The sequence below is a fragment of the Peromyscus eremicus genome, chromosome 9 (assembly GCF_949786415.1).
Source record: "Peromyscus eremicus chromosome 9, PerEre_H2_v1, whole genome shotgun sequence".
Taxonomy (NCBI): Eukaryota; Metazoa; Chordata; class Mammalia; order Rodentia; family Cricetidae; genus Peromyscus; species Peromyscus eremicus.
In genome coordinates this window covers 1025922-1038409 of record NC_081425.1, presented here as the reverse complement: position 1 = coordinate 1038409, position 12488 = coordinate 1025922, and the positions used below count along the sequence as shown (strand labels likewise).

General features: G+C 39.2%; 1 protein-coding gene across 1 annotated transcript in view; it reads left to right on the top strand.

Annotated features, from left to right (window-relative positions):
• Positions 1-829: 829 nt before the first annotated feature.
• The window catches only part of Itgbl1 (integrin subunit beta like 1), a 243111-nt gene continuing 231452 nt past the window's right edge, over positions 830-12488 (top strand). Inside the window, exons 1-2 of the mRNA XM_059273160.1 lie at positions 830-1117; positions 2009-2226. Of these exons, the coding sequence (XP_059129143.1) occupies positions 1020-1117; positions 2009-2226 (316 nt within the window). The 5' untranslated portion in view covers positions 830-1019. The remainder of the gene's footprint in view (positions 1118-2008; positions 2227-12488) is intronic.

Sequence of the window (12488 nt, the reverse complement as noted above, 5' to 3'; positions counted from 1 at the left end):
TGGTCCTTTGGAATTGGTGTTTTTGTTTTGATTGACAACTTACTAGTCCTCTGCCTTTCCAGAAAGGAGTATGCACCTTTGCCCTTCGCATGTTTCTTCCATCTGGCACAGAGACTGGTGCCTGGTAGAAGTGTAATTAGCAAACAATGTGTGATCATTCTTACAATCAGAATTAATATTAGAGGCTGGCACTGAGTAGATGACTAAGAAATGCCACTGATTGTTTTCTTTTTCATGCAAATCACATTGTAGTCAGATATTTTATTTTGTTTCTGCATACTGATATCACAGGAGAAAATGGAGTGAATTTGGAACGACTTTAATTTGGACTGTCCAAGTTAGGGGGAAAAATGTGGCTGTGATAAGAAACTGGCTTGAATAACTGGAAAAAAATGCACTTTTTTAGATACTTAAGGAACAAAATACCCGTGGTTAAAAACAAAGCTTAATAAATACACAGAATTGTGTTTGCTAGCTTTGTTTGCCTGCATCACTCACACTGCCGTTGGGCATCTTTTATAAAGCTGGTGAAAGCAGTTCCCTGCTGTGTTCACCCTTAGCCCGTCCTCCCCCTCCCTCATTTTCACAATTCAGGAATTACTTTAATGGTGCCTTTTTTTTTTTTTTATCAACTAACCCAAATATCTTCTTGTTAAATATTTCTGGGCCCTGTACTTGAAGAAAGAAATGATTTTTTGTTTCAAATCTGTGAACAGGACACTTTTTTAAAATGTCAAAATAAACCATCTGCTTGTACAACTGTTTCTAATTACTTCCCTCCTAGACTCTCCACTGGAGGAGTTTGGCACTTGCACCCCGCCCAGAGCGGTTCCACTGCCCAAGTCCTCGCAGGCAACTGAGCCTCCAGGAGGAGCCCAGAACCTTCAAGTTCGGGTGTCCCAAGTCCTTCTGCCTGGACATCTGCTGGTGACACTTCCCCCTCCTGTTGCCTCCTGTGAAAACCCCACCTTGCTAAGCAGCTGGCCTGCCCTCCTGCCTGCACAGCCCCGCAGTTCAGCATGCATCCCCCAGGCTTCAGGAACTTCTTGTTGCTGGTGTCCTCCCTTCTAGTCCTTGGGCTGTCAGCTGCTCCTCAAAGCTTCTCACCATCTCTGAGGTAAGTCTGGTTTATTATACTCTGAGACAGACCTGCTGTGCTGTACGTGGCAGAACTCAAGCTTGCAGATGACTGACTGTCCTAAGCCAAGAGCAGTTACCAAGTTGGACCCGGGATAAACTGTTTTCAACCTGTTCTGCATTTTCTCCCCCTTCTATCTAGCCTTGGTGTTGCTTCATATCTGTTCTTTCACTTTTTCTTTGGAAAAATACTCATTGAATAAAATATCATTTCCCCCTCTGCAAAAATGTGTAAGGGGGGAGATTTTCTACCTCAAGTCAAAGATGTGCTTATGCACACCCGTGTCACCCCCTAGCCTGTAAAGCAGCTTTATTTTCAATTTCTAATATAGCACTTTCTAATATGCTGGATGGCCCTGCCACATCTTGTATTGCATTTTGAAAGAGACAACGAATTCCATTTCAACTTTTGAAAAGTAGAATTCTTAAGGCCTGTTTCAAACACAATTTAAAAGCATCTCTCTCTATCTTATACATGATACATAAAACTTTTTCTATACATTCATCCTTCGTTTCTTCTTTTTCACGAAATAATCTCCATCTAGCTATCAGATAATAACGGGCATTTTTAAAAAGAAGGAACAAAAAGCCAGCCAAGTATCATACTTCAGACTAGTTTGCATTTAATCAAAATGTGCATTTAAGATTAAGTGGCATTCCACCAAGGAGCAAGGGGCCATCACCTCTGTCTACTTGGAAGGTCTATTTCGAGTCATGGTTAAAACCCAGCTCTTCAGAGGCGTGCTTGGCCCACAAAACAATAGGCTGGAGGTCTCTTCTCCAGCGTGGAGGGGGAGAGTGGGCTGGGAGAAGAAGGGGCGGGGCCTGTGTCTGACCGTGGCCTGCCTGTGGCCTTTCTTATCTCATGCAGAAGCTTGTCCGGCGCCCCCTGCAGGCTGTCCAGGGCCGAGTCCGAGCGCAGATGTCGTGCACCTGGGCAGCCCCCAGGGGGTGCCCTGTGTCATGACCGTGGCCGGTGCGAGTGCGGGGTCTGCATCTGTCAAGTGACCGAACCTGGCACCTATTTCGGGCCGCTGTGTGAGTGCCACGAGTGGGTGTGCGAGACCTACGACGGGAAAACTTGCGCAGGTAAGGCACAGGCGCTGTCTCCCTTGTGGGGTCACCCGCCTCCAGGTCACAGGCACTGGGTTAAGTTGCTGCAATCAGAGAAGGCCATGCTTCTATGCAGTTTTGGCATTATTACAATATTTCTCCTCCTCTTTGGCCCTCACTTAAGTGGAAATTATAAATATATATGTATGTTTGTGTATATAGATATTTCATTGACCTCATAATAAATTTCACTTCCTCTCCTGTGGCTCTTTATCGTGAACTAGATTCTTCAGAGCCTCACAAATGGAGTTACCTTGAGGGTCTCCCTGACCCCTATCATGCTCATCATCAAATCTGAAGATGTGATCCTCATTTTATAGGTAATATGGAGGGGGTGCTATTTTCTGCAAAATCAAGGAGGCAGTATTTTTGAGCTTGAAATTACCTTTTTACTCTTATGGTGTTTTTCACAGAGAGAGGTACCTATCTAAAATCATGGTAGGGAAAGGAATAAAAAAGCACATATTTACTTGGATGCATTTTGTTTTAACTGCTTGAAATTCTGAACTGCAGTAAAATGTACTATCTTGTAAGGGTGGAGTGAAAGTACATTTGCTTCCCTCGCACACTTGAAAGCATAATTCAAGTTCTAATATTGGAAAAAGTCAGAACCTTTAACTTCTTTAACAATTTCAAGTAACTGTGTCTTTGGCTAGGAGCCTCAGTTAATTTACGCTGACCAGTGCAGGAACTCCACCAGCAAAAGCCAGTGTGGTATGTGCCAAGCAGGAAAACAAAGCAAGTTATTTTACCCTCGAGGCTGCTAAGACTAAGATGTCCAACAATAACATCAAGAGATCAAAACCAAACTTACAATAACAATGTTTTTCCTTAGTACCTGGGCCCAAGAGTCCACTAGGACAGCTCTAATATTTAGGTTGTGTGATATGGAAAAAATAGTCCTAGAGGTAACTCAGAGGGGCACAGGTGCTTCTAGGTGGTTTGTCTATGAAGCCTGTGAGGACTCTGACTCAACCCTTGTTATTTTAACTACATTAGTTTCAAACTTGAATTATTGGGTAGCTGCTTGGAATGAAAGCAATCTTTTATCAGCTATTTCATTCCAAATTCAGCTATCACCCAGTCTCTTTGGCTTTACTGTCGCTGGCAAGATCTCCACAATGGGATGAGTTTTGAGCAATATTTTCAGGGCTTTTAGTGTTCTTATTTGATTAGAAAATAAAGTGGTGAGATATAGCCTTTAGCTAGTAAAACTAGCAGCGATGGCTGAGTGCCATCCCATAAGTTTTCCTGCTAAGGGCCTTGGTCCCTTGCTGTGAATCTGGCTTTGTGATGCTGTGGGCTTTGGAGTCCTTTCTCCTTCCTTGAAGGAACTGGCTGTTTACTTAAAACATGTTAGTCACTGAATTTCTTCCTTCTTGATACTAAATGCAGGACCAAGTCACATTTTTTTTTCCTTTCTATATCTGTTTGTTCACAGCTGAGTGGAATATTTGTGCTCATCTGACACTTTTACTTGGAGCATGTACATTGACCTGTGGCCACTGAGATTTCCCTTTCGGGTCTTCTTTGGTATCTGCCCCTGACACTACTGTGAGCATGTTTGCCAGGCTCAGGAAGAGTCCTCACAGGGAGCACAGAGTGGCCTTGCCAGCTCACCCTCCTGTTCTGTGCTTCAGATTTAGCTTTTCCATCCTATTTTCAATTTCACAACTACTAGGAAAATATAGCAAGATGATTTTTATTTGTTCTTTTTTGTTTGTTTTGTGAATCATCTGACATTTGCCTTGATAAACCCCAGTAAGTCTTTTGTGGAAACACAGTAATTGCCAGAGACTTCCTTTCCATTTTGAAGAAAACAAATCCTGCCCTCCTATACCACAAACTAGTTAGGGTATAGAATCTGTCAGAAAATTTCAGACTTCAAATCCTAGTCCATCTGGTTATTTGAACTGGCACAGTTACTTAAACTTCTAAGCATATCTTCATCTGAAAAAATAGAAATCTTTAAACAATTATTATTTATTTTATTTTATGTATATAATTTTTTCCTACATGTATCATGTGTACTACATGTGTGCCTGGTTCCTGTACAGCTCAGGGGCAGGAGTCCAGTCCCTTGGAACCACAGTTATAGATGGTTGTGAGCTACCATATGTGGTGCTGGGGACCAATCCAGGTCATCTGCAAGAGTAATAACTGCTTTCAACTGTAGAGCCATCTCTCCAGCCGCCCCCCAAATGGACATCTTAACAGTAACAGCCTTATAGAATTGTTGTGAGGTTTAATATGTGTAAAATATGTCATGTGGTATCTGACATGAAGTGAATACTCAATGCGTACTAATGTATTGATGTGTCTAACATTATTATGTATGGACGGATGTATGTATGGGTGCACAGGTAGAAAGATAAATAAGTAGCCTGGCTTTATGTTGTGACTGTGAGATCAATTTAATTTTCTTCATGTATTTGGGGCCTGTTACTGATTTGAGGCTCAAAATGTCAAGCAAGGACAGCAATTTTGGCCTAGCCTCAAAACATCTGCATTATGCACACTGTGCCCTTTTAAAAGTGTAGTCATTTAGGATTTTTACACTGTGAATCATAAGAACTGTACTTATTTTAATTTGAGCTGGTTGAAAATGTCCATACTATCACAAGTATGTTTCTTCCAGTGGTACCTGAATCTATCTCTCACTTCTGCAGCATACAGATCTGGCCAGTGACTGTTCCTGGGAGTGTGATGTGATAGTTTATTGTGGGATAAACTAATTTTGGTAAATTGTATCTGTGAGAACAGCAGCATATTTCTTTGCATGAAAACAAACTTTAGATTGATATTTCTAAAATATCCCTGGATAAAACCCATAAACAGCAATGATGCACTTAAAAGAAAACATTGGTTTCCTAAAAAGATTTTAGAGTTGATTTTGAAATGTGTCACTTAAAATTAATCAGTGTTAGCCAGGTGGTTGTGGCACATGCCTTTAATCCTAGCACTCAGGAAGCAGAGACAGGTAGATCTCTGTGAGTTGGAGGCCAGCCTAATCTACAGACTGAGATCCAGGATAACCAGAGCTACACAGAGAAACCTTGTCTTGAAAAAGCCACACACACACACACACACACACACACACACACACACACACACACACAAAGTTCTCATGGGCACAGAACCCCCGCCCCACATAAATATAATAAAATAAAATAGGGGCCTAGAGAGGTGGTTCATGGGTAAGAGCACTTGTTGCTCTTATAGAGGACCCAAATTCAATCCCCAGAACCCATGGCAAATGGCTCACATCATCTTGTAACTCAAGCTCCAGTTTTTTTTTTTTAAGTAGTATTCATAATCGGGAACAACTACTGATTTCAATTTAGGAAACACAAAGTACTGTGTGTTTGGTAGTCTCTCTACTGTTGAAGTGCTTGGGAAGCTAGGGCTGTGTGGTGGCCAACTATGGGATACGAGGTTACCAGAACTACCAAGTACCTATAATGCAGTATGGGGTATAATTCCAGTGGGGGTTCCATTGAGCCAGGTATTAAAATTATGGTTAAAATTTTGTTAGAAAGATTTGGAATTATGAAAACTCAGGCCTTCCCAAATCTCAGATGGTGCCTGAGTTCTTGTAATTCCAAGTCTTTATTTTTTTTAACTAGCAATTCCCTATCCTTAAAGTTTTACTCAATTGTTTCTTCTTTCTAACAATTTTTTTCCTCTCTTAGTCTTTTTCTATTCTCCATTTCCTTTCTTCAAGCCTTATTTTGTCTTTGTCTAGCCCCATTTGTGTAGATGAATTTCTAAATAGTCTTATTAAATAAAAACCACCTAGCCAAATATGGGGTAAAAGCCTTAAATCAGGGAAATAGGGAAAGCCACCAGCCAACCTCACCTCACCAACTCTGCAGCTTCCAAATAAGAGCTACTTCCTGTCTACCTACGCCGTTATTGCCTTGCTGTTCTGCCCTCTCATTGGCTATCTTAGCCCAGCTACCTCACTTCCTCTTCCTACACAGCTCTGTCACTTTCTGTCTGTCTGTACAGACCACCAGGTCTCTACGGTTGGTACTGGGATTAAAGGCGTGTGTCACCAAGCTTGGCTCTGTTCCCTAGTGTGGCCTTGAACACACAGAGATCCTGTCTGCTAAGGGATTAAGGGTGTGTGCTGCCTGACTTCCTTTTTACTAAAAATGGCTGGCCTTCTCCCCCCCCCCCATCTCCAGGCAAGCTTTATTTATTAATGCACAAATAAAATATCACCACACATTTGTGCTTAACTTTCTCTTCCCCTCTCTGTGAATTCAAGTCAAAGGCATGGAGGACCTAAGATCACTGTCAGTCTTTAATCTTCCTCTCCACTGAAGCACCATACTAGCCAGTCTCTGTACGTTGCTACCTTTTATGCCTTTTCTTCATGGTCTTGGAATTGCTTGTAATTTTGGATTAGGAGTCACCAGTACTAGCTTGCTCATTTTACATGAGCATCTGGGAGAATTCTGCTCTCTTAGCCTTATCTGTTTTAGGCAAATGCATGTCACATGACCCCAGTGATATAAAAAAGTTAAAGGTTTTTCTCTTATACAAAGTACCAGTCACTCAGATCATTTTTCTCAGTTTTACCAGGTGAGGTGGATAGCACTCTGAAGTTCTACCATGGAGACCCCAACACATTGGCTGTGCTTATTACTTGCTGTTGAAAACTTAGAAGATCATATTTATAATCTTAGGGTATCTAAATCAAATAATATAAATTATGACAAGGTCTGCTTTTTTTTTTTTTTACATAATTTCCCCCAAAACAAGAAAAGAAAAATACGCTTATGTGACACCTCTTGAGCCACAATGTTCACGTTCTTGAGATGAGTAACCAATACCAATACCACAGGAGCAGAGCTCCCTGTGTCCCTCATTTGTATGCCTTCTTTTCCTAGAAGATTCTTTCTGAGGATTTATAATGAAAAACAGGACATATTTCTACATCCCAGGTCATCTCCTTGTATCTGTTTTCTCTTGTGGTCCTAACAAATTTCACAAGTCTGCAGGTTAGAGGTCTGGCCAGGACCTGCCAGGGATGAGTTATGGACAGACTCTCCCTTTATGGAAGCTCTATAGATAATTTGCTTCCTGGTTATTTGGTGTTGAGAGAATTTAGTTCCCTGTGCTTTTGTGACTAAGATGCCTGTTTTTCTGCAACTAGTCCGCTTTGTGTCTGAGAGTCTGTTCTCTAGTCTTTATGCTTACTCCTGGCAATGTCTGAGAATCATCACAAGGACACCTAGTCCTTCTCATGCTGCCACTTCTGAGTGTCTTCTGTTGTCACTCTTCTTTCCTCTTTATGCTGAGCCAATTCTCCGCTTTTAAGGACCATTAGGCCAGACCCACTTTAATAACCCAAGGTGAACTTTTCATCTCCAGATCCATTCCCTTAACCAAACCACAGGAGTTCCTTTTGTCATATATGGTAATCTAAAGTCCCAGTAACAAGGAAGTGGTTACTTCAGAGTACTTTCTGGTCTATAGTAGGTGATTACCCTACTGTAAATGCTGTGCATGTGAATGGCAATGGAGAGGTTCCATGTCTATCAACACCTACTGCTATTCAGTTCAGTCCTGAATAGCACTGCTGAGCCTCTATTTCTTTCCCAGAGCTAGCAACATGATTCAATTTCTCTAACCTCTATAGAATAGCACAAAGCTTCTAGTACAGATCTGAAGAAAACTAGAAGTTTGTGTTTTTAATGCAGTTGCTGTTTTCTATATTTAGTATCCTCACTTGGCCATTGTAACTCAGTCATAAATTTTATTTCCTTATCTGTGCAAAGGAGTCAATGATGGTACAAAGTGAGTATAACAGCACGAAACATGTGCTGACAGATATTCCTCTACTACTCTGGCTGAAGATACGTAGGGAGAGGTGTGAGTGGATCAACAAGGGACAATGTGGAGGGGGCTGTTTTGTACTGTGCATCTCTTATATTGCCTGGAGTATACACTTTGAATCAAGAGATGCACAAGGTGGCCACATGTGGCAATGTTATACCTATAAGACACAGGATCTAGTATCTCAGAGGCTCCATTGATCAACCCCTCTGTACCTGGGCAGTATGACTCAGGACTGCTTTTGTTTATATGACGAAGGAAATTCTTTCTTTTCTTTTCTTTTTATTTCTTCTCTTTTCTTCTTTTTTTTGAGAGGCAGTTCTTTTTTATTTATTTATTTTTCATTTTACATACCAACCACAGTTCCTCCCCCCATTCCTCCTCCTGCCCTACCCTCCCCATCAACTACTCCAAAAGGGTATGGCTTCCCATGGGGAGTCAACAAAGCCTGGTATATTCAGTTGAGGCAGGACCAAGCCCCTTCCCATTGCATCAAGGCTGATCAAGGCATCCCACCACATCTGTCCTATACTTTCTCCTATTCTAACAAACTTGTACTTTTTTAATACAAGTATCAATTAATAAGGGTATAAATAAGATTAACTTTTATTCCTTGGGTTAGAGATATGGCTAAGTGATTAAGAACACTTTTTTTTTTTTTTGTAGAGGATCCAGTTCAATTACTAGTACCCACATGGTGGCTCACAACCACCTGAAACTCCAGTTCTAGGGGGTTCTAGTTTCCATGGACACCAGGAACACATATGGTACAAATACCTATGTGCAAGCAAAATAATCACACACATAATATAAAAATAAATAAATCTTAACCATTTAGCTGTATCTCTAGCCCTAGGAATAAAGTTTTATCTTATTTATACCCTTGTTAAATGATGGTTGTATTAAAAACGTTTAAGTTTGTCAGAATAGAAGAACATATAGGACAGATGCAATGATGACCTTAATCTCAGGAGACCTGGAAGACCCATTTCCATGTTAGTTCACCTGATTTATAGCCATTATCAGCTTGGACAAGCCCTGGAAGAATCAGTTTGATTATTTCTGAAACAGACACAATTTTCACTCTGGGGAAGATTACTGAAAAATTAAATCTTAAAAATCGTCAATTTATCTGATTACCAAAGTTTTATTACAACAATGCATATTTGTTATGAAAGGATCAGTGTAGACAGTGTGTGTAAGTGTTGTGTTCTCACCACAGAAATGATAACCATGTAAGGTATAATATGCTAACTATTACCTATAATATAGTGTATACACATATATATGTATATCATATGTATAACAAAATATAATATATAATGTTACATACAGTGGAACATGCCATGTATCTGTAAATTTAAACAGATAAAGAAACAATCAATAGAGGCTATTATATTTCATGTAGAGAACAGGTTCCAACTGAGGTTCAGACCTTTTGAAGTTCAGCATCATTCTGTTATGTCTCTAGGAAAAACTTAATGCTGAAATTTATTAAATCAACTCAATCCTAAATGTTCTTCCCATGGCACAAAGACAACTTTGATGATTTTGTTTGTTTGTTTGCTTGTTGTTGATGTTAGTTTTTTTTTAAATTTCTGAGCTTGAGATGAATTTTGTTTGGATTATTCTTTGTAGTCACTCAGGCTAGTGACTTGCTTGCATTAGGAAACATATGCTAGGAATCTCATAAAAGCACGGGTCTTCTCTACCCCCATTCCACCTAGGACCTCTGTCCACTGAATGCAATGACAAACTCTCCATGCTATTTATGTTACTATTCACATTCCTTTCCCTTTGTCATTGCAAACATATACACAAGTCTCTTTACCTCCTTACTTCTTAATTTCTTAATAATCTTATTATGACCCTCACTTTATATTAGTAAAAGAATTTCACTGAATAGTAGCTTGGCTTATTTATCAGACTATTAGAGGGTTTACATCATGGTGATATTATTTTATCTTCTTGTGTATTTTGTTTTCATATATAACTCTGCATTCTGGGCTCCAGTAAAAATTATCCACACCCCCAAGTTGAAGCTTCTCTACACAGAGGTACACACAGCTTTCTGGCACACTGGCTTTTGCACATCCATGCCTGACATTTCCACTACCATAAGTTGTTTTTGCAGATATGCACAAGGGAATTCCAAGCTACAAGGAAGTGATAGCAAAGCTGCCTTCCTAGTTTTCTGATCTTGGCAAGAAAGATCTTCAGATCAGTGGAACTAGCAGAGCAATAGCCTTTGTCCTTTTGGGAAATTCAGCTCCTGAGGTTAGTGTGAGATTCAAGTGCTCGGATCACACCTGAGAAAATAAAGTTTTGTGCTTTTGGGACTGGGCATGCCAAAGGGGTTTTCTGTGGTGATTTTAGGCCTCTGCACAGGTGAATTCTCAAGCTATTTTCCATTAACTCTTAAATTGATAAAGATAGAGAGCTGGAAGAAGGTTACAAATCTCATTTTCTCTGGAAAAAGAGTACTTTGTCTTTTCAAGAATCACGTTTCCTGGCAAATAAGAAACTGTATCTTGTAATAGAACTCACTCTTCCGTCTACTCCAAATCATCTTACTTAGGGTTGGATAGAAGAATGACGGCTTTATAAAAGGAAGAGAAGAATAAGGACTTTATAAGAGTAGTGGTCTGACCTTGCTCTACCCCAGTCTTTGCTTGTGCTGTAAGATAAGATAGTAAGTGTCTATGAACAGTTTCTAGTCCAAATGCCAAATTATTCTAAGTAGATAGTTACCCACCTGAATTTCCTGATCCATTATTTTATCAGGAAATTTCTTAGGGAAAGATAAGCTAAAAAATATTAAGAAATTGATGAGTCTGGGTATTACTTCACATTTCTCTTATGTCAAAGTGGTAATGAAACATTTGTTACTAAGTTCATGAGGAAGAGTGAGAAGCCAAAATCAGAAAATTGAAACACAGTAAGTGTATTTCCTAATTGATCATTAATGTGCCCTCAAAGCTACCATTATCTGCTGTGCAGAACAGTTACACAGAACCAGTTATTTTTCCAAGGAAAATGACTTGGACATTGAAGTCTTTTACTCCACAAAATACAAAGCACAAGTTATAGACTTTTATTTTCTCAGTCAACACCAGTAGTTACATAAGCTCTAACAGCTGTTTTGACCTGAAAAAATTCATTTGTTTCAAGAAAGAAAATATTTGATATAGTGGAAAAAGTTCTCTCAATTGCCTGCTTGGATGGATTGGAGCTTTAGATTTAATGCTTAGTTACTAACACAAAAGAACAGTGAGAATAATCAACTTACATTTCCATATGCTTTGTTGGAAATATTTTCATATATATGAATTCAATTTTCATAACTTTTAAGAATTAATGAATATAATTCTCTGTCAGTCACACCGAGAAATCCTGAGTAGAAGTTTGCCCTTCTTAAAGTCAATATGAGGATTATCTTGAAGCACAATATTAAAGTGAAATTACATTTTTTGAAAATATTTTCATAGATTTTTTTAAGTACTGAAATAGATAATTTTCAAGGGGCCTCATTTTTCATTTTAAGATAAAATGTTTCCTTTTTTCTTAGAAAATCAAATGTTGGTTCTCATTTCTGCCCATAATTAGTCAATGTACATGAAAGCTTAAATACTGGAGAAGGAATACCTTCTGGAAATAATGTTCAAAGAAGTCGCAATAACAGAAATTACTGGTACACAATTATGTGGCATATCAAGACAAAATGCTTTCTTCTTAATCATAATTGACGTCCCTCAAGGGAATGCATTCTGCATTAACTGTTATCCAAATAAGAAAAATCTCTTGAGTCAGCAATGGGAAAAACCTTGCGATCTGCAGTTCTTCTTGTCTATAAAAGTAAAATGAAAAATTATAATAAAATAAAATGTAGACAGGGTGTTCTCATGAACATTTTTCCTTATTTTGTCAGTGATGGATTTTTGGATGTCACAATAGAAAACCTGTCTTTTTTTGCTCTTATAATATTAAAACAATCATAAAGGGAACTCTAAAAATCTAATTACACCATTTTAAATATATGTATGGTCCTTTTGAGATGAAAGCAGTGTGAACCCAGAGAAATGCAGAGTGAGGGACATCCACAGAAAACTGAACACTGACTCATCATGGGGGTTTGATTTATCCCTTAGATGGATGTAAAGGACTTTGGCTCTTGATATGAAGGCTATGAGGACATTCACTTATCAGCCTGTCATGGATTCCTGAAATTATATTCCTGTGTTTCAGATTGTTCTGCTGATAGGTGACATAATATTTTAAGACATGAGTGGCAGAATACTGACCTAGCATAGCACAAACTTCACTGAGTTGAGTAAGATCTCCCTCCTTTGGGAAGCTGAAGGGCTGGTTTGGGTGGGACAGAAATGTCAAAG